Raw genomic sequence first — 22,432 nt, 5'->3', positions numbered from 1 at the left:
AGGTATAAGATAATATTGTCAGTGTTGCAGGGCTAATGTATCTGTAGGTTACCTGAGGATGATACAGCAGAATCTTATAATTTTCAGGAGGAAGGATTTCCTTCTTACCCCTTCAGACTGGCAAACCACTCAGGATATATGGCTGTCTCCCTACCACTTCAAATTGTCTTTGAATACATTTTCTTGTATTAAAAATTCCTTTACCAGACTTCTCTGGTGGCTCAGTGGTAAAGAATTTTCCTGCCAGTGTGGGGGACATGGATTCTGTCCCTGGTCTGGAAAGATTCCATATGCTGCCAGGCAACTAGGCCCCATGCACCACAGCTAGGTAAACCCACAAGCCTAGAACTTGAGGTCTGCAACAAGAGAAGCCACTGCAATGAAAAATTCATGCACCACAACTAAAGAATAGCCCCAATCTCTGCAGCTAGAGAAAGCTTGTGCAGCAACAAAGACCCAGCACGCCAAAATATTAAAAAAAAAAAAAAAAAAAAACAAACTCCTTCACCAAAAGAGCAAGAATAGCAAAATCACATTAACAATTAAAATAAAACCTTCCAAGAATCCTCAGGAGTACAGAATCCAAAATGTCTTCCAGTACTGTCAAACCTATTATTTTTTTTACCTGATAGTCTTCCTTATGTCTAACTATAGTCTTTCCTGCTTCAATTTATGGATATTACCTTTTGTCAAGAGAAGGAAAATGAGAGGCAAGTTTAAGAGGAAAACTATTCCAGCTGAGTTTTCTCTATAGTCTATCAGAGTCTACAGATGAATGGATATAGGGGGCAATGTTAAATAATTTAATACTAAAACCAAACAGTTGTTATTCCAAGTTTCTTCAGAGGGTCAGCATCATGCCAGGATAGAAGGATACAATGGAATGTGCCTGATCAGACTGAGGGAGTCATTTCAGAATTTCCTCTTTATAAAATTTAAATTTAGTTTTCAGTTTCCGAGAGTGACTATTCCAGATGGTCCACGTAGTTCAAATAAAATAGAAACTGACCTACAATCACTCTAGTTTCGAGGTAAGGGGAAATAGAGGTAGTTTTTCATTTCTAAATCTCTCTGCACTGATGTGAAATAAGTATACTCCCTTTTATCTTTTTTTAAAAATAACTGTTTATTTATTTTTAATTGAAAGATAATTGCTCTACAAGATTGTGTTGGTTTCTGCCAAACATCAATATGAATCAGCCATAGGTATACCTATGTCCCCTCTCTCTCCAACCTCTCTCCCACTCCTCTAGGTTGTTACAGAGCACTGGTTTGAGTTCCCTCAGTCACACAGCAAATTCCCATTGGCTATCTATGTTACATATGGTAATGTATTCCCTTTTCATGTGGACAAAGGTGCAAGAAGAAAGCCTGAAACAAGACAAGTAGCATATATGCAGAGAGGATGCTTTCTTCCAGCAGGCAGAAAGATCTAATAGTGAGATTGTGGTTACTGCCTTCCTTCTTCTAGCCCCTTTCCACTTTCTCTTTCTGTTTTCTTACTACTGCAACCCTGGAAAAGGGTACACTACCCATATATATAGTAATTTGGAATTAATGGCCCTCATCTTCTCCTACTATCCAATAGCCAGAGGAGGTTAGATTTAGAGCCATTTTATATACCACCACCCTAAACTTTTTGCTCAGTGACCTTGATGTCAGACATTGAGGATGAAGCCTGGGTGGTGAGTTGCAGCTGTTGCCTGTAATTTGATCCCTTAGGGGAATGCCTGGCCCCTCCTGTAGGTCCCTATAAAAGCAACAGTACAAGGTCAAAACTCATCTCAAATATCACCTCCTTTGGGGAGTCTTTCTGGCACCCTGCCCCCTTTTTCCTCACCCAGTGCTCAACGGTTTCATGGTCTTTACCTCTATCACAGCATTCATCATGCTACACTATACTGTGTTGATTTCTGTGCCTCCTCTACTGGGCTGACATCTTTAGGGTTGGAAACTCTGTCTTTTATCTCTGTGCCTTCAATGCCTAAAATAGTGTGAGGCACAAAGCAAACTTTCAATAAACGTTTGCTGAATGAATGCCAGCTTCACTCTAACATGGTCTGTATCTGAGCATCACAGGCATGTGTGCGTGTGTGTGAATTTCTTCACTATTTCCAATGTTTATACAAAAATTCAACTATCATATATTTAACATGTTATTATCTAACACCTTGGAATCTCTCATTTATTCATTACTTGTAATTTCTAATTAATTGTATTTAGTATTTCATATTAATTTCACATTTAATTATGAGAGAGTCAATTCCTAGGTAGGTTGATAAGAACTCTGGGGCTCTCAAGGAGGAGATAGGGGTCTAGAGTTCTCAAGGAAGAGAAAAGGAAAAATGCTTTTTTCTTTAAGCCCAGAGCTGATGATTATACAACAAAACAACTCATTTTGCTCAAGGATATATTTTCCCTTAAACTCTGTACCAATGATTATATGAAAACAATGTATCCTGCTTAAGGACATGTTTCTCCTTCTTGAGAACATTTTGACTAATCCTGCCACCTTAAAATGTATATTATGGGAGTGGGTCTGATTCAGTTCAGTTCAGTTCAGTTGCTCAGTCCTGTCCTACTCTTTGTGACCCCATGGGATCACAGTCTCTGCAGCACGTCAGGCCTCCCTGTCCATCACCAACTCCCAGAGTTTACTTAAACTCATGTCCATCGAGTTGGTGATGCCATCCAACCATCTTATCCTCTGTCGTCCCCTTCTTCTCCCACCTTCAATCTTTCCCAGCATCAGGGTCTTTTCAAATGAATCAGCTCTTCGCATCAGGTGGCCAAAGTATTGGAGTTTCAGCTTCAACATCAGTCCTTCCAATGAATATTCAGGACTGATTTCCTTTAGGATGGACTGGTTGGATTTCCTTGCAGTCCAAGGGACTCTCAAGAGTCTTCTTCAACACCACAGTTCAAAAGCATCAATTCTTCAGTGCTCAGCTTCCTTTATAGTTCATCTCTCACATCCATACATGACTGGGGTCTGGTAAGATCTTTCTATTGTTAGTTCTAATCCTGTTATCTTAAAATGTATATTGTGGGAGTGGGTCTAACCTTGAGACATTCTTTTGGTTTACTGTAATAACCAACTGAAAAAGTATATAACTCCCTTCCTAAGACTAGCCAGGGGGGCACTCTCCATCCCCCTTCTGATGTCTATGTCAGAAGCTTTCTCTGTCCCTTTTTATACTTTAATAAAACTCTCCTATATAAAAGCTCCTGAATGATCAAGCCTGGTCCCTGGTCCCAAAGCTAAATCTTCTTCACAGATCACGAATCCGACATTGTTTAACATAAGCTATCAATTATACTTATATAAAGGTTCATATATACCAATTATAATTAATAAGTTATTATACTTAACCAAGTAAGGTGTTAATTAAATCAGATGCAGGGAAGTCATATTTTGATTGGATCAAAGAGAGAAGAAAAAAAAAGAAAAAGGTAAGAAAATTGGTTACCTAATACATTTCATTCTTCTTTCTAAATTGAACCTTTCCCCATATCCTCCTAATCTTACTCCTCCATTCTCTGCCACATTCCTGTTCCATAAATCATGTCCTCTCTCCTCCTCTCCACTGACTACTCTTCAACCAAAATATATTCGGTTCAGTTCAGTTCAGTTCAGTCGCTCAGATGTGTCTCTTTGCGATCCCATGAATCACAGCACGCCAGGCCTCCCTGTTCATCACCAACTCCCGGAGTTAACCAGACTCATGTCCATCGAGTCGGTGATGCCATCCAGCCATGTCATCCTCTGTCGTCCCCTTCTCCTCCTGCCCCCAATCCCTCCCAGCATCAGAGTCTTTTCCAATGAGTCAACTCTTCGCATGAGGTGGCCAAAGTACTGGAGTTTTAGCTTTAGCATTATTCCTTCCAAAGAACACCCAGGGCTGATCTCCTTTAGAATAGACTGGTTGGATCTCCCTGCAGTCCAAGGGACTCTCAAGAGTCTTCTCCAACACCACAGTTCAAAAGCATCAATTCTTCGGTGCTCAGCTTTCTTCACAGTCCAACTCTCACATCCATACATGACCACTGGAAAAACCATAGCCTTGACCAGATGGACCTTTGTTGGCAAAGTAATGCCTCTGCTTTTGAATATGCTATCTAGGTCAGTCATAACTTTCCTTCCAAGGAGTAAGTGTCTTTTAATTTCATGGCTGCAGTCACCATCTGCAGTGATTTTGGAGCCCCCAAAATAAAGTCTGCCACTGTTTCCACTGTTTCCCCATCTATTTCCCATGAAGTGATGGGACCAGATGCCATGATCTTCATTTTCTGAATGTTGAGCTTTAAGCCAACCTTTTCACTCTCCTCTTTCACTTTCATCAAGAGGCTTTTTAGTTTCTCTTCACTTTCTGCCATAAGGGTGGTGTCATCTGTATATCTGAGGTTATTGATATTTCTCCCGGCAATCTGGGATTCCAGCTTGTGCTTCTTCCAGCCCAGCGTTTCTCAAGATGTACTTTGCATATAAGTTAAACAACAGGGTGACAATATACAGCCTTGACATACTCCTTTTCCTATTTGGAACCAGTCTGTTGTTCCATGTCCAGCTCTAACTGTTGCTTCCTGACCTGCATACAGATTTCTCAAGAGGCAGGTCAGGTGGTCTGGTATTCCCATCTCTTTCAGAATTTTCCAGAGTTTATTGTGGTCTATAGAGTCAAAGGCTTTGGCATAGTCAATAAAGCAGAACTAGATGTTTTTCTGGAGCTCTCTTGCTTTTTTGATGATCCAGCGGATGTCGGCAATTTGATCTCTGGTTCCTCTGCCTTTTCTAAAACCAGGTTGAACGTCTGGAAGTTCACGGTTCACATATTGTTGAAGCCTGGCTTGGAGAATTTTGAGCATTACTTTACTAGTGTGTGAGATAAGTGCAATTGTGTGGTAGTTTGCCTTTCTTTGGGATTGGAATGAAACTGACCTTTTCCAGTCCTGTGGCCGCTGCTGAGTTTTCCAAATTTTCTGGCATATTGATTGCAGCACTTTCACAGCATCATCTTTCAGGAATGGGAAAGACTAGAGATCTCTTCAAGAAAATTAGAGATACCAACGGAACATTTCATGCAAAGATGGGCACAATAAAGGACAGAAATGGTATGGACCTAATGGAGGCAGAAGATATTAAGAAGAGGTGGCAAGAATACACAGAAGAGATGCGCCACAGCTAAAGTAGCGACCGTCTCTCTACGCGGGTGTGAGCTTCGCCAGCCCCTCCCCCAGGAGACCGTTGCAGTCGGGCAGCCCCTGCTCCTTGGTAACCATGTGTGACCGAAAGGCCGTAATCAAGAATGCCGATATGACGGAGGAGATGCAACAGGACTCAGTGGAGTGTGCTACTCAGGCATTGGAAAAGTATAATATAGAGAAGGACATTGTGGCCCATATTAAGAAGGAGTTTGACAAGAAGTACAACCCCACCTGGCACTGCATCGTGGGGAGGAACTTCGGTAGTTATGTGACACATGAAACCAAACACTTCATCTACTTCTACCTGGGCCAAGTGGCCATTCTCCTGTTCAAATCTGGTTAAAAGCATGGACTGTGCCACACACCCAGTGATCCATCCAAAAACAAGGACTGCAGCCTAAATTCCAAATACCAGACACTGAAGTCTTCAGTCTTGCCTAAGGGAACACCTCCATCTTTGAACCTTTACTGTGTTTTGTACAGGGCATTCTCTGTACTAGTTTGTTGTGGTTATAAAGCAATTAGCAAAACATCTTACATTTGTATTTATTTTCTATTCCATACCTCTCTGCAACATGTTTTTCTCTTCAAAATCCATTCCTTTAAAGAAATAAATCTGTTGAAGTGTGCGTTAATTACCGTTTGTTCAAATAATCTATTGAAGATGGCCTATTACTTGATTTTGGGTAGGTTGGTGGGGGTGATTCCTTGAAGTTTTTGTGGAATGTAATAGACTAGCCTATTCAACACTCTGGAGTTTCATTCTTGCCCAGCCTGCTCCTGTTGTACATGGAAGAATACTACTCAGAAGTGCATGTTGAGAAATGCATGGCAGAGAAACTCGTACTCCTAACCTGATAAATACATTCCTTAAGTGCTCCTTCTGTGGTAACTGCTATAGACTGTTCTAGGCCTTAGGCCTCAAGAGAAGATGAATGTGTCGTATAACTCCTTTAAGTTTTCTGTGGCTGTAAAATGGAAATAAGCTGGTGAGAAAGTTGGGCTAATGAGAAATTTGTTGGGCTCTAGACATTTACCCTCCCCTGCCTTGGCCAAAGTATACTCTAGAGATTAAAGGTGGTCTTAAAGGGAAAAAGCTTTTGAGCAGCAGTCCTCCATGTGATTCTAATAAAGTCTGCAGGAATTTAAACTTAAAAAAAAAAAAAAAGAATACACAGAAGAACTATACAAAAAAGATCTTCATGACCCAGATAATCACGATGATGCAATCACTCACCTAGAGCCAGATATTCTGGAATGTGAAGTCAAGTGGGCCTTAGGAAGCATCACTATGAACAAAGTTAGTGGAGGTGATGGAATTCCAGTTGAGCTTTTTCATATCCTAAAAGATGATGCTGTGAAAGTGCTGCACTCTGTATGCCATCAAATTTGGAAAACTCAGCAGTGGCCACAGGACTAGAAAAGGTCAAGTTTCATTCCAATCTCAAAGAAAGGCAATGCCAAAGATTGCTCAAACTACCACACAATTGCACTCATCTCACACACTAGTAAAGTAATGCTCAAAATTAATTCTCTAAGCCAGGTTTCAATAACACATGTACTGTGAACGTCCAGATGTTCAACCTGGATTTAGAAAAGGCATAGGAACCAGAGTTCAAATTGCCAACATCCACTGGATCATTGAAAAAGCAAGAGAATTTGAGAAAAGCATGTACTTTTGCTCTATTGACTACGCCAAAGCCTTAGACTGTGTGGATCACAACAAATCGTGGAAAATTCTGAAAGAGATGGGAATACCAGACCACCTGACCTGCCTCTTGAGAAATCTGTATGCAGGTCAGGAAGCAACAGTTAGAACTGGACATGGAACAACAGACTGGTTCCAAATAGGAATAGGAATATGTCAAGGCTGTATATTGTCACCATGCTTATTTAGCTTCTATGCAGAGTACATCATGAGAAACGCTGGGCTGGATGAAGCACAAACGGGAATCAAGATTGCTGGGAGAAATATAGATAACCTCTGATATGCAGATGACACCCCTTATGGCAGAAAGTGAAGAACTAAAGAGCCTCTTGGTGAATGTGAAAGAAGAGAGTGAAAAAGTTGGCTTAAAGCTCAACATTCAGAAAACTAAGATCTGGTCCCAACACTTCATGGCAAATAGATGGAGAAACAGTGGAAACAGTGACAGACTTTATTTTGGGGGGCTCCAAAATCACTGCAGATGGTGACTGCAGCCATGAAATAAAAAGACATTTACTCCTTGGAAGAAAAGTTATGACCAACCTGGACAGCATATTAAAAGGAAAAGACATTACTTTGCCAACAAAGGTCCATCTAGTCAAGGCTATGTTTTTTCCAGTAGTCATGTATGGATGTGAGAGTTGGACTATAAAGAAAGCTGAGTGCTGAAGAACTGATGCTTTTTATCTGTGGTGTTGGAGAAGACTCTTGAGAGTCCCTTGGACTGCAAGGAAATCCAACCAATCCATCCTAAAGGAAATCAGTCCTGAATGTTCATTGGAAGGACTGATGTTGAAGCTGAAACTCCAATACTTTGGCCACCTGATGTGAAAAGCTGACTCCTTTGAGAAGACCCTGATGCTGGCAAAGACTGAAGGTAAGAGGAGAAGGGGACGACAGAGGATGAGATGGTTGGATGTCATCACCGACTCAATGGACATGAGTTTGAGTAAACTCTGGGAGTTGGTGATTGACAAGGAGGCCTGGCATTCTGCAGTCCATGGGGTCACAAAGAGTCTGACATGACTGAGCGACTGAACTGAAATGAACTGGACTCACAAGTGGTTCTGAGGATTCAATGGGACAATTACTGTAAAGTGCTTACTTAGCACAATTGTGAGTCTTTGTGACCTCCATGGACTTCAGCGTACCAGGCTTTCCTGTTCTTCACTATCTCCCACAGTTTGCTCAAGCTCATGTTTATTGAGCTGATGATGTCATCCAAGCATTTCATCATCTGTCGCTCTCGTGTCCTCCTGCCTTCAATGTTTCCCAGCATCACAGTCTTTTCCAATTAGTTGGCTCTTAGCTTCAAGTGGCCAGCATATTGGAGCTCCAGCCTCAGCACAGTAAGTAACTGGAGCATAAGAAGTGATCAAAAAAAAAAAAAAGAAAAGAAAAAGAAGAAGTGATCAAAAGTGGTAGCAATTTAGCTCGCTATAAGTTTTGTTTCTGTTCAACTTTCATGGTATTTGACAATAGGATCTAAGCACCGTCTTCTGGAACCCTTATCTTGCATGGCATCTACCATAGTTTAAACCTCTGGATTTCCTCTTACCAGTCTAACTGCTTTGTTTCCATCCATGTTGTTCATGTCTCTTCCTCTTCCTACTCCATCAGTGTGATTGTGTCCTAAGATTCTGCTCTTAATTTACTCTTTTTTTCTTTATCAATCTCTCCCTAAACTAAGTTGGAAATATGGGTCTTGGATTCAGGAGTGAAGTTATTACAAGTCCACAGCCACACTCATCATCATCTTTCCTTCTAAACTGGCTTACTCCTAACTTGGCTGTTTTCATCACTAGCATCACAGATTTGGCTTTGCTGCAGCTGAAGAGTACCATTACAACCTAAATATGTCAGCCTCTGCAATTTTTCTTGTATTGACTTGTTTCTAGAGTCCAACCCATTCCTCAAAGACCATCTTAAATATTGTCTCTTCTGTGAAATGCTTCCTACAAGATGAGTTCTGAAGTAATTATTGTTCTACTACTTTCTAGTCGTGTGACAGCAGGAAAGTTCTAAATCACCCACTTTCAGTTTGTTCACTTAGAATATGAGGGTAATCAAGATCCCTAATTGATCAAGTTGACATGAGGATTAAAGTAAATGAGAAAAATTATATAAAGTGCTTTGTATTTCATCTCACATATAATAACCTCAATAGATGCTAGTAGTTACTGTTGTTTCTTCTTCTTGTTCTTCTTCTACTACTACTACTATTGATATTACCATAAATTCATTGGAAAGTCCAGAGCAATTGAATGCTGTCTCTTCTATTGAAATTTTCTAGTTCTAACTTTTATTAGGGCTATTTATCTACATGATTGACACCTGTCATTAACCCCCTCCAACTATTATATTCTAAGGACAAGAACAATGTCTTCCTTATCTTAGTGTGTAGGGGGTCAGTATTTTTTGTTGAATTTAATTGAATTCTATTTCCTACTGGCCCCATTTGGCATTTTTCTTTGTTCCCTCCTCTTTTGTTCAGTTCCAAAGGAAGCAATAGTGATTAGAGTAAGAATGTAAGACATTTCATTGTAATATTTTTCTTGTACCTTTGAATAGAGTCTCACTTTCCTTTGTTTGGTCTCTCAGGCAAATTGTTTACTTAGGGATTGTGGTGACTGGGGGTAAGTGGTCAGGGGACTTAGCTGCGGAGTTAATAGCGAAAATTATAGCCTCTGATTATAAGGAGAGGAAAGCTTATTTTTCTTTTTTATATATCTTTCAGACACTATCAGTTATGTTTTCTTTTTGAACTAGGAAAGCCAGTCAATATTATTCATTGATTTATTTTGGTATATATACCCTTAGGCACCAAAAAACATGTAAGAAAGGCAGAAAATACTCTTAATTCTAACAAGAGCTTAGTTTTGCTCTGTAGTTTCTTTTCTGAGCTGTCACACAAACCCTAAAAGATGAAGAAAAGGAAAGAGTAAAAACTACCCTAATTGGGAACATTATTAGAGTCATATATAGGCAAAATCATGAAACAAAGTCATTTTGTTCTTGTACTACCCTGGTTCCTGTATTTAACCCTTTCTGTGGCCTTTTTAATGTGCCAGACACCAAATGTTTTCTCCCTAAACTCAAATTCAAAATCAAGTTTCCATTTCTCATTTGCACTCAAGTATATACTTCTGAGAACAGCTTAGGGAGTCTCATTGCATGTGTATATGTTTGAATACATTACATTTTAAACAGAAATAAAAACTTTAAGTCTAAAAGATGTCACTTTAATACAGAATGAAGTAAGTCAGAAAGAGAAAAACAAATACTAACATATATATATGGAATCTAGAAAAATGGTACTGAAGAACCTACTTGCAGGGAAAGAATGGAGACGGATATAGAGAATGGACTTGTGGACACAGCAGGGAAAGAAGAGGGTAGGAAGAATTGAGAGAGTAGCACTGAAACATATACATAGCTATTTTATATAGGGAAGTTGCTGTATAACAGGGAGCTCAACTCCATGCTCTGTGATGACCTAGATGGGTAGGATGGGAGCAGGAAGGGAGGCTCAAGAGGGAGGGAATATATGTATATATTATGGCTGATTCGCTTTGTACAGCAGAAACCAACACAACATTGTAAAGCAATTATCCTCTAATTAAAAAAATAAGTAAATAAAAATAAATAAAACGCCTGCCGTCAAAGTTTTAGAAAAGGGAAAAACAATAAAAGGTGTCACTTTGATTTTAAACATTAGTCAACAGGTAGGGGTGGTGATAGAAATTCTGAAGGTATAGAAAAGCTTTCCTAGGGCTTTTGAGTTCACATTACATAGGTCATCTGCTCTGATTACTTAGAAGTTCCCTACAAACTATCTGTCAAAGTGTTACTGGCTCAACAACAAAATTATTAGTTTTTCCCTTTCATTTGAAAATTTCAAGACTCAAGGTAAGCAGTTGCTCCTGTGTTCATATTCTCTGAAGATCAATAAACAAAGAAGAAATTAGTGTGGAATCAGATAGGCCCAAGGAAGATAATAACTGTGTGTGTTAGTCACTCAGTCGTGTAGCCTGCCAGGCTCCTCTGTCCATGGGATTCTCCAGGCAAGAATACTGGAGTGGGTTGCCATTCCCTTCTCCACAGGATTTTTCTGACCCAGGGATTGAACCTGGGTCTGCAGCATCACAGGCATATTCTTTACCATCTGAGCCACCAGGGAAGCCCCTGTAAGATAATAACTAGTGGTCACTTTGTGTTTATCATATATCTCTGGGGAAAAAATAAAGCAAAGAATAATTATTGAAAAACATCATAAATGAGGACTTATGAATGCATAAATATGTTAGTTCTCTCTTAGGTCCGTAACATGCTGCATGAAATCTAGCTGATTTAGTTTTTGGTTGTCCCCTTTATCTACAAAGTCTCTTGGTCTAAATGACTACATGACAATGAAGAAAAAATCTTTATCAAGGAATGAAATATTTTTTAAAAAATGGTGGTAGAAAAATAGCATTGTAAGCCACAGTCCACTTCATCTATTTTCATGCTTGGCCTGTAGCCCATATTTCTTTTTTCTCTCTGAGAGGTGAGAGAAATTTTTCTGGGAAGAGAATGAAATGAATGAGTGTGTTGATGATGCACCTTCACACTTGAACACTAAGAGAAAGTCCTGCGCCAAATTCCTTTCCTCAAAGCAGCAAGGAAGAGAAACTTAGTTTTGTATAAAACTTGCACAACTGGGTGTGGCTGAAACTCCTCTCAGGGAGAACTTGCATGTGTGAGTATATCTGTCTGGGACTGTGGCTTTCTTAACTGAGAACGTTAACCATTTTGATTTGCTGTATTTTGGAAGTATATCCTCAATAATGACAAGTTTTCACACAAGTTATATGGCCTCAGTGAAGGCATATTATAAATGGAAGGGTGGAAGAGCCCACAGCCTATTAGAACTCAAGTATTAAAACTTCTATTTCAACAGAAATAAAACTGAGCTAACATCTTGCATGATTTGGAATCATTTCCTAAAAAGTGAGATGTCTGGTCAGGGGCAAAACTGAAGCATGACTGTTGCCAAGAAGTGATATAAAGAAGTTCCTCCAACTGCTTCTTCCACTACTTTCAATATAAAATGACCACTTTGATGTTCCTCTTGGGGCTGTTAACAAATCTTATTCAATATTGATGGAATAGGAATATTAAAAATCTATGGTCTCTACAGCAGGCCAAATTCCAAGCCTTCACGTCAATGTCAAATTCTGTCAGCTGTCAAAAGCCAAAATATCTTATTACCAGAAATATATGGAACCCTAGAGGGATGATTCACCCATTACATTTAACTAAAAAGGATTTATTGACCATTTCTTCAGCATCCAGCCCTAGATGTGTTAGGGAATGAAAAAGTATATGGCAGGGCCTTTAGCTGGTAAAGAATCTGCCTGCAATGCAGGAGACCTGGGTTTGATCCCTGGGTTGGGACGATCCCCTGGAGAAGGGAAAGGCCACCCACTCCAGGATTCTGGCCTGGAGAATTCCATGGACTGTATAGTCCATGGGGTCACAAAGAGCTGGACATGACTGAGTGACTTTCACTTTAATCTCAGGAAGTTTATGAAGACCACACCTGAAAATCCTGAAGGTCAGGGGCCAGTGACTCTTCAGTTCTATGTGGCTGTCAGCAGAGTTAAGGCACTGAGTTCAGACAGGCTTTAGGCACAGGCAGAAAAGAAAAAGAAAGGGAGAGGAATAAAAGAGGACCTATGAGAGTATGAGAAGACAAAGGAAAGATTTGTGAGACTGAAGAAGAAAAAGATATAAAAGATAGGGGGTGAAGAGAGAGCAATAGTTAGAAAGAGGAAAGACACCCTGCCTTCCCTCTTCAGTTAATATCCACACCAGTTTTAAAAGTGCTGGATTCCTTAAGTCAAAGTCCAGCATCCACTGTTGGGTTAGCTGTGGTTTGGTAATGAAGGAGGTTGAAGGAAGGAAAAAGGACAGGGGCCTTTGACATGCTTGAATTCCCTTCAGCTGCCTATCACAATATCAACGTGTTGAAAGTTTCTAATCCTGCACTGAGAATGAATCTGGCCTTCTCATTGCATAAGACACTGAGGCTTGAATACTGCCAGACCATCTTGTCTCTTTTAGGGAGGCTAAATTTCCAGTCAATAAATGACTGGGCTATTGTATTGCCCTCTGGAGAAGCAGGCCTGAGTTTGTTTGTTTACTCATTCCTGAAATTGGATTCTGGATGCTGGAGAAAGGAGGGCTGTTTTCTGAGGAAAGGAGAGACTGTGTTAGGGCAGTATGCCCTCACCATCCCTCTCCATTTGCTGTGACAGACCAGACGGGGTGATGGATAGTTGGGGCGTTTATGGCTGTTGAATATGCCTAATCTGAATTCTCAGCAATTAGGGCTATTCAGCTTTAACCTTTTGGCTGGACTATACATTTCACCAGATGCAGCAGAAGCCCTGACTAAATCTGTCTTTACCTCTCTGGCACCTCTTTTCTGCCTGAACATTTTCCCTCAGACACAAATGTGTTCTTTTTTAAAAGATGCCACGGATACATTCAAAGCATAGTTATGGACCATACCACTTTCCCCCTCCTTAGGGGGGAAAAATTTAGGTTTTGTACAAAAAGGCTATAGAAGTTCTCTGGGCTGCGTTTCTGGAGACACACTTCCTTTCAAGAATTCTCACCCCATAACTGAATCAGATCCCCATGTGAAATCCTCTTCGGTCTCTATTCTTCAATCCAGGTGATACAGGCAAAAGAGTTCCATGTTATCATAAAATCATGGAATCTCAGCCAGAGGGAACTAGAGATCATTTAGTTATACTCATGACTTAAGAAGTGAAGAAATTAAGTTCCAGAGAGGAAATGGGATCTGCCCATATTTACATAGCAATTTATAGTAGAGCTGGGACTTTTGACTTGGACAGGGATAAACAAATGGGGTCATAAGAAATTTCATATTTAATACCTCTGTTCTCCATTTTAGATGATTTACTTTTCTAATATTTCATTTTTTAAATTTATTGACATTTAATTCACTTAATCCTTTCTAGATAGTTTTCTTTCTTTTCCCTGAAATCCAAGTGAATAATCAATTTTCCACTTTCATTAAAACTGTTAAGGGCAGTTGTTGAATTTTGTACAATTTTTGTTCTCCATATTGCCTTTCAAAGTTTTGACACATAACTCATTTGATAAATACATGGGGAAGTAGTACAGTTTAGTAAAAAGACCCCTGAATTTGAAGCTAGACAATCCTAATTTTCATCTCAGCACTGATATTTACCAGCTATGAGGCTTGAATAAGTTATGTGCTTTATCAGAGCCTCATTTCTGCATCTATAAAATGGAACAATGGTACCTATGTCATGGGATTCTGTGACAATTGAAGTAATTCATGAAGAGTGTCTGCACTAAGTATGTAATAAATGGTGGCCATTCATAATACTTAATGAAGGGGTGAGTGAATACTTGAAAATGACAGAGATCTACAATCAACAGGATAGTCACAGGGGAGAGCTAAACCGAGGGTAAACAGGAGAAATTGAATAGCTTGCTAGCGCCCCCTTGAGTTAGAGTTTGGATTGCTTTTTTGCTTTCAGTTCAGTTCAGTTCAGTCACTCAGTTGTGTATGACTCTTTGTCACCCCATGGACGGCAGCACGCCAGGCCTCCCTGTCCATCGCCAACTCCAGGAGTTTACTCAAACTCTTGTCCACTGAGTCGGTGATGCCAACCAACCATCTCATCCTCTGTCGTCCCCTTCTCCTCCCGCCTTCAATCTTTCCCAGCATCAGGGTCTTTTCAAATGAGTCAGCTCTTAGCATCAGGTGGCCAAGTACTGGAGTTTCAGCTTCAACATCAGTCCTTCCAATGAACACCCAGGACTGATCTCCTTTAGGATGGACTGGTTGGATCTCCTTGCAGTCCAAGGGACTCTCAAGAGTCTTCTTCAACACCAGAGGTCAAAAGCATCAATTCTTCAGCACTCAGCTTTCTTTATAGTCCAAGTCTCACATCCACACACAACTATTGGAAAACCATAGCTTTGATTAGATGGACTTCTGTTGGCAAAGTAATGTCTTTTCCTTTTAATATGCTGTCTAGGTTGGTCATAACTTTCCTTCCAAGGAGCAAGCATCTTTTAATTTCATGGCTTCAGTCAACATCTGCAGTGATTTTGGAGCCCCCAAAATAAAGTCTGCTACTGTTTCCACTGTTTCTCCATCTATTTGCCATGAAGTTATGGGACCAGATGCCATGATCTTAGTTTTCTGAATGTTGAGTTTTAATCCAACTTTTTCACTCTCCTCTTTCACATTCATCAAGAGGCTCTTAAGTTCTTCTTTACTTTCTGCCATAAGGGCTGTGTCACCTGCATATCTGAGGTTACTGATATTTCTCCTGGCAATCTTGATTCCAGCTTGTGCTTCATCCAGCCCAGCATTTCTCAGGATGTACTCTTCATAGAAGCTAAATAAGCAGGGTGACAATATACAGCCTTGACATACTCCTTTTCTTATTTGAAACCAGTCTGTTGTTCCATGTCCAGTTCTAACTGTTGATTACTGACCTGCATACAGATTTCTCAAGAGGCAGGTCAGGTGGTCTGGTATTCCCATCTCTTTCAGAATTTTCCACAGTTTGTTGTGATCCACACAGTCAAAGGCTTTGGCATAGTCAATAAAGCAGAAGTCAATATTTTTCTACTTGCTTTTTCGATGATCCAGCGGATGTTGGCAATTTGATCTCTGGTTCCTCTGCCTTTTCTAAATCCAGGTTGAACATCTGGAAGTTCATGGTTCACGTATTAGTGAAGCCTGGCTTGGAGAATTTTGAGCATTACTTTACTAGCGTGTGAGATGAGTGCCATTGTGCAGTAATTTGAGCATTCTTTGGCATTGTGTTTCTTAGGGATTGGAATGAAACCTGACCTTTTCCAGTCCCGAGGCCACTGCTGAGTTTTCCAAATTTGCTGGCATACAGAGTGCAGCACTTTCACAGTATCATCTTTTAGGATTCGAAATAGTTCAACTGAAATTCCATCACCTCCACTCACTTTGTTTGTAGTGATGCTTCCTAAGGCCCACTTGACTTCACATTCCAGGATGTCGGGTTCTAGGTTGGTGATCACACCATCATGATTATCTGGGTCATGAAAATCTTTTTGTATAATTCTTCTGTGGATTCTTGCCACCTCTTCTTAATAACTTCTGCTTCTGTTAGGGCCATACCACTTTTGTTCTTTTTTTTTTTTTTGGTTTCTGTTGGTTATAAACCAATCCCTAGAATATCCTGAAATTGTCAGAGTTAAAGGGGCTTTAGAAATCACTTTGTTCAAACCTTTAATTTTGTAAAGTTGGAAAGTCAGGCTGAAAGATAAACTGAATTCACTTGGTCACAAACTTGGTTGAGATAGGAGCATACTTTGAGTTTTTAGGCATTTCTTTCCAGTACATTTTCTCTATAATGTCTACATCCATAAGTCATATCTGATTTCAGACATTAGAACAAAAATATACTTCAAAGCTTCCCTTGTGGCTCAGACGGTAAAGCGTCTGCCTACAATGCAGGAGACACGGGTTCGATCCCTGGGTTGTGAAGTTCCTCTGGAGAAGGAAATTACAACCCACTCCAGTATTCTTGCCTGGAAAATCCCATGGATGGGGGAGCCCGGTAGGCTACAGTCCATGGGGTCGCAAAGAGTTGGACACAACTGAGCGACTTCACTTCACTTCGTACTTCAAAGCAACATCATGATTTGGGTCTTACCTAGCATTTTGAATTAGCCATGCGTCTGCTCCTCTTCTTTAACATGAATAATCAAATAGATGATAATATAATCTGGGGATAAACTTGAAGATTTAATTCTTAAAGGGTGTGTATATAATGTGTGTATGTATCAAGCCTTCCTGCGTATAATCGAAGTGAATGAAATACACAGAAAAGAAAAAGATAATCTGTCAAATGGAAGACAAAGCAAGTTACCAATTCAAAAAAGCGAACTGCTGTGACAAACTGGGCTTTATGGTGCAGAACAGAGTAGCACCTTGGAGTATTCTTTTTCTTTGGGGAAAGGGTATCTGGAGTAGAAACTGAATGAGAAAGTGTGACTTTTTAGCCCATGACTTTTTCTGTGAAGAGGCTAATCAGGTCTTTTGCTTCCTTGCCCTGACACTGCAATTGTCCTGTGAACAAATCATCCCACTTTAAAGGAACAGAGGGGGTAAAAAAGAACTCAGTGGCAGGCTGAAGACATCCTAAAACAAGTCTCAAGAAATGTTTTTGTAAATTGGCCAGTTCAGGATCAAGACCTGGCAGCTGGGAGCCTATGGCTTTTAGCTCACTGGTTGTCTTTACCAAAGTCTGGGCCATTTCCCCCAACACAGTGCAGGAAAAAAAAAAAAAAAAACAACCTTTGAATGGAAAACTATGCATTGTTTAGATCACACCCTTCCAGTATATCTGATTATAATTTTTCACTCTGTCTGAGCAATTTTACAACTCTGTAAACAGTAGAAAATTGATAGCAGTGCAAAATAATTGTTGTCCATAGACATAAATTCTATCCACTGGATGCCTAATGCCCGCCTTCCCCACCAAACACTTTGAAAGAGGCCAGTTAGCCTGCATTTACATATCTATTTCAATATTTCTGAACTACAGTGCCCTTTTTTTTTCTTGAATTCCCCCTGAAACTGGTTGTGTAACACTTCAACGATTTCCTCAGTAATGAGTTAGGGAACACCTTTAACATTTGCTCATTTTTACAGCTGTATAGGTGTCATGATTTTACATTTCTTAATAAAATTATCTTTTAACAACAGCCATGCCAAAGGTATAAGAGTCCTCTATTCCTTGGGTATCTAGACCATGTATACAGCAGATAGCAAATTTTTACAAAGGAAAAGACAGTAGAAAGTGAAGTCACTCAGTTGTGTCTGACTCTTTGCAACCCCATGGACTGAAGCCTAGCAGGCTCCTCCATCCACGGAATTTTCCAGGCAAGAGTACTGGAGTGGGTTGCCATTTCCTTCTCCAGGGGATCTTCCTGACCCAGGGACTGAACCCAGGTCTCCCACATTGTAGGCAGATGCTTCACCATCTGAGCCACCAGGTTTTGGCTAATAACTCAGACCCTCCAGATATAATTATTGGCAAGTCCTGATTTCCTTGTGCTTGGTAGACTAATCTTTGTTGAGCTAGAGTAAGCAAGCAGGGTCTTTTCACTTTTGGAACAGGCAGCAAGACCAATGCACCATGGCATCAACGCAGCTCCCTCAGGAAGGCCTGCAAGCCTATTTGCAAAAGAAGCAAAAGACACAGTTGGCACCAGGAAATGTTTCTGTAAAGCCCGCTGTACCACTTCCACCCTCAGATGGACAAGCTCCTGCAAAATAGAGAGATTCTGCCAGCACACTCTTGCCTGAACAGAGAAAGTAAACTTTCACAGAGATTCGGAATCAATGATTTCAGCAACTGAGGTGCCATTCCTGAACCTGCCATATGTTAGCTGGCTGACTCTGTGAAGCCAACTACCTTCCTTAATTATGAAACGGGATTCTGGGATGTGTGCTCAGCATATACCTATGGGTCTATTCACACCATAGCCACAAAATGATGTGATAAAACTGTTTTCAACAGTGTTCAGGGATAGATCTGGTTTCAACTGGTGAGCAGCACAACTTTATATCATCAAGAGAACTTTCTGACTTTCCAAGGGTTTCAAATAACAGAATTAATTCTCAAAAAATGAAAAAAGGAACTTCAAGTTGAAGGTAGATGAGATGTGGTAGGGGAAATGGGATATGGGTTGACCAGGTGGGGCAAGGAAACATTTTATTAATAGTATCTATGGCTCTAATGTCAATTCCTGGACTTCTATCCATATATTCTAGCTTACAGAAGTACTACCTGACTGACTATTGCCTTGGGATTTATAAAATACAGAGTCTCTCCTTTTCTGCTTGTGGTTACTGTGTAATTTCAGGCTAGGTTTCTCTACAGTTTTGTTTTTACTTGTAAACTAGAGTTATAAGTGTAAAACAGATAATGCTTGCTCTGAATTGGAATAAAAATCATAATCTTAAAGAGAGGATGTTCATTAGAAGGTAATGTTTAAATATGTCATCATGCATGACATGAAAATAAGTTTTCTTTTTTTTTAGATAAAACAGTAAGTGTCCGTCTGCCACAAAGTCCAGTCTTAACTTAGAAAATTAAGATATTTTGAAAAAGTTCATGTCAACACATACTAAAGAAAGAAAGCCTTTTAAAGTACAAGACAGTCCTGCTCTTCAACTCAATTCCATTAAAAACAATTAAAGATAAATATAAAGACAGTTTCTAAGATGAACTGAAAAGCTGTTTCCTTCTTATTATTACTTTATGTTTTCTTGTCAGTAGTCCTGCACATGCCCAGGCCAAACCTCAGACTTAATAAATGAGGATCTTTGGTGAGATTTGGGGCAAGAGATTAAATTCTATACAATTTCTCAAAATGTTTCCAATGTATACTGAAGCTTAACAAATGTGTGGCTTAGAAGATAGGAGTGATTTTAAGGACAGGTAGAAAATGAATATTTCAATGGATTTTAAATTAATAGTGTGGAGAACTTGTCGATTTTTGTATGTTTTCACTTCAATTCCTAATAAAAATTCTCACCTCTTAAGCACAGTTGCCATTGACCATGTTTATATTTAAAATCTTCCCCTCAAACCGAGAAGTCAGAAATTCCCATTCATCATACTTACAAATAAAGGGTAGCCTGGAAACCACCATCATATTTAAATACTTTCCTCTTTTTACATTGCTCTGAGATGGAGAGGGAGTCCTGGGTATGTCAGCACAAATTCCACCTGGGACCACTCTGAATTCAGATAATAGATTTAATGAGTTCGAAATGGGTTGTTGACCTTCTTCCAACTCATTAATGCCTTTCGGCAGCTCTCATCATTTCTCACTCCCCGTCAGCTTCTTTCCAAACACAGCTTCTTGTGGCATTTCACTGACAAAAGGATGCATGTGTACCTCAAAAATTCAAAACACCCTTTTCAAAGGCTCATCTGACAAAAAGCAGGGTGTGAAAGCATTTCATTGCATCCCTGCTTTTTTCTTATGTCGGGTTGCCCTTATTCTGAAATGTATACAGCTCTGAGAGCCTGTAAGTCTGTCTCTTATTTTTGCTAATACATGCTTAACCTACCTATCTTTTGACCAGCTAAGAATATTCCAGCTAAGGTTTTTAACAGAATTTAAACAAAGTACTCCTAAAGCAATGTGCTATACATTCAAATTAACAAGCATTGAGAGAGATTCTGATACACAAAACTTATTTTTCTCTTTTGAGTTATTAGGCAGTAGAAAATATTCGAATGGCTCTCTAAACATCTGTTGGTAGTTTCTAGAAGCCTGAAATGATGTTTGAATCTGCAAGGACAATGATTTCTGCTTTTATCTAAGTATTCCAACTCACCCTGAACTCTATTCTCTGTACACACTCTGAGGCATCTCCACAGTGAATAGTAGCTTATGGTGCCCTAATTGCCATCTTGGGGTTCTTTTTACTTCTAATTTTCTGGCCTGTAGGCACTTGAGGGCAAGGATCAAATAATCTGTTTCTCTTCCCTCCAAGCCCTCTAGCACAGTCTGAACAGTCAGAAAAGACTTGTCAACTTATCCAAGGAAAATGCACTCCAGATCATAATGTGTTCAGCAGTTACAAAACACAATATTTAAGTTGCTATGAAGCAAGTGAGTCTAGAGATGTAAGCATGGGAAATGACTCAGATACACATAATAAGAGGTCCAATCACTGTGGCCAGTCCACAAGCAGAATTTACTGCCTTTTCCTCTGTTCCCACAGAATGTATTTAAGTAACACTTGTTTGATACTGTGTAATACAGTTACTTCCAAACAGACCTGTCATACCCATTTGATATGAACCTCTTGAAGGTATGCTGCTGCTGCTGCAGCTGCTAAGTCGCATCAGTCGTGTCCGACTCTGTGCGACCCCATAGATGGCAGCCCACCAGGCTCCGCCGTCCCTGGTGGATTATGCTTAATCTTTAATATCTCCAGGACCTAGTGGAAAGCCTGGAAAAAATAAAACAGTCAAGGAGTGTTCTTTAATATGTATGTATGCATATGTTGTGCATTATTCAGGATTAGAACTTCATCACTATTTTCACTAAAAGATGAGGATACCAATGGTTCCCTAAGGCTCCTTTCAGATGCTAGTACCGTGGTTCCATAATAAACAATGTAGGAATTGTTGGAGGGAAGGTAAATTGATGCAGTCACTATGGAAAACAGTATGGAGCTTCCTTTAAAAACTAAAAATAGAGTTACAGTATGACCCATCAATCTCACTCGTGGGCATATAGTCAGAGAAAACTCTAATTTGAAAAGATACATGAACTCCAATGTTTAAAGCAGGACTGTTTACAATAGCCAGTGCATGGAAGCAACTTAAATGTCCATTGATAGAGGAATGAATAAAAAAATATGTGGTATGTTTATATGTATATATACATATATACACACATTATATATACATATACATGTGTGTGTGTGTATGTTGTGTGTGTATATATGTATATATATATATATACACACACACATACACACACACATATATATAATGGAATATTACTCAGCCATAAAAAGAACAAAATAATGCCATTTGCAGCAACATGGATGGAAATTATCTTACTAAATGATGTTGTCAAAGACAAAAATATCATATCACTTATATGTGGAATCTTAAAAAATGATACGAATGAACATATCTACAAAGAAGAAACAGACTCACGGACATAGAAAACAAACTTATGATTACCAAAGTGGAGAAGTGGAAGTGAAGTGAAGTGAAGTTGCTCAGTCTTGTCCGACTCTTTGCAACCCCATGGACTGTAGCCTACCAGGCTCCTCCGTCCATGGGATTTTCCAGGCAATACTCCTGGAGTGGATTGCCATTTCCTTTTCCAGGGGATCTTCCCAACCCAGGGATCGAACCCAAGGGATAAATTAGGAGCTTGTGATTAGCAAATAAAAACTACTATATGTAAGATAGATAAACAATAAGGTGCTACTCCATAGCATAGGGAACTACATTCAATATCTTGTAATAAATTATAGTGGAAAAGAATCTGAAAAAGAATATACATATATGTATATATTTGTATATGTTTGTGTATATTGAATCACTTTGCAATATACCAGAAACTAATACAACACTCTAAATCATCTGTACTTCAATTAAAAAAAGGTACTGTATAAATTGAAATTAGAAAAACCCAAATAAGACCTCTGTGTCCAAATAAAGTAAGACATGAATACAGTTTTATGATTTGGATGTGAATGACCACCCTATGGTGACTTTGTAGAAGAAACTTATTCTCTTTCATATCATAAAGAAATTAAGTTATCATTTACCAAGTGTCTACTGTATGACAGGCACTGGCGGCAGGTGCTTTCACATACATTAAGTATATTATTTCCCACAGCCACTCTCCTAAATAAGTATCATTAGTCCTATG

At 39.5% G+C, this 22,432-nt stretch overlaps 2 protein-coding genes across 3 annotated transcripts in view; one reads left to right on the top strand and one right to left on the bottom strand.

Annotated features, from left to right (window-relative positions):
* Nucleotides 1-22,432, bottom strand: part of IL1RAPL2 (interleukin 1 receptor accessory protein like 2) — a 1,456,614-nt gene that overhangs the window by 127,618 nt on the left and 1,306,564 nt on the right. The window lies entirely within an intron of this gene.
* Nucleotides 5,264-5,614, top strand: LOC113886896 (dynein light chain 1, cytoplasmic-like). Its single transcript, XM_027533547.1, has one exon. It carries the CDS (start codon nt 5,279-5,281, stop codon nt 5,546-5,548), a length of 270 nt encoding a protein of 89 aa, XP_027389348.1. The 5' UTR covers nt 5,264-5,278; the 3' UTR covers nt 5,549-5,614.

Source organism: Bos indicus x Bos taurus, chromosome X (assembly GCF_003369695.1).
Source record: "Bos indicus x Bos taurus breed Angus x Brahman F1 hybrid chromosome X, Bos_hybrid_MaternalHap_v2.0, whole genome shotgun sequence".
Lineage (NCBI taxonomy): Eukaryota > Metazoa > Chordata > Mammalia > Artiodactyla > Bovidae > Bos > Bos indicus x Bos taurus.
Note: the sequence above shows the minus strand (reverse complement) of the source record. Positions and strands in the feature narration are given on the sequence as shown.

What these genes read in the sequence shown, in the direction of transcription:
- LOC113886896 (XM_027533547.1), top strand. Translation starts at nt 5,279, where the DNA reads ATGTGTGACCGAAAGGCCGTAATCAAGAATGCCGATATGACGGAGGAG.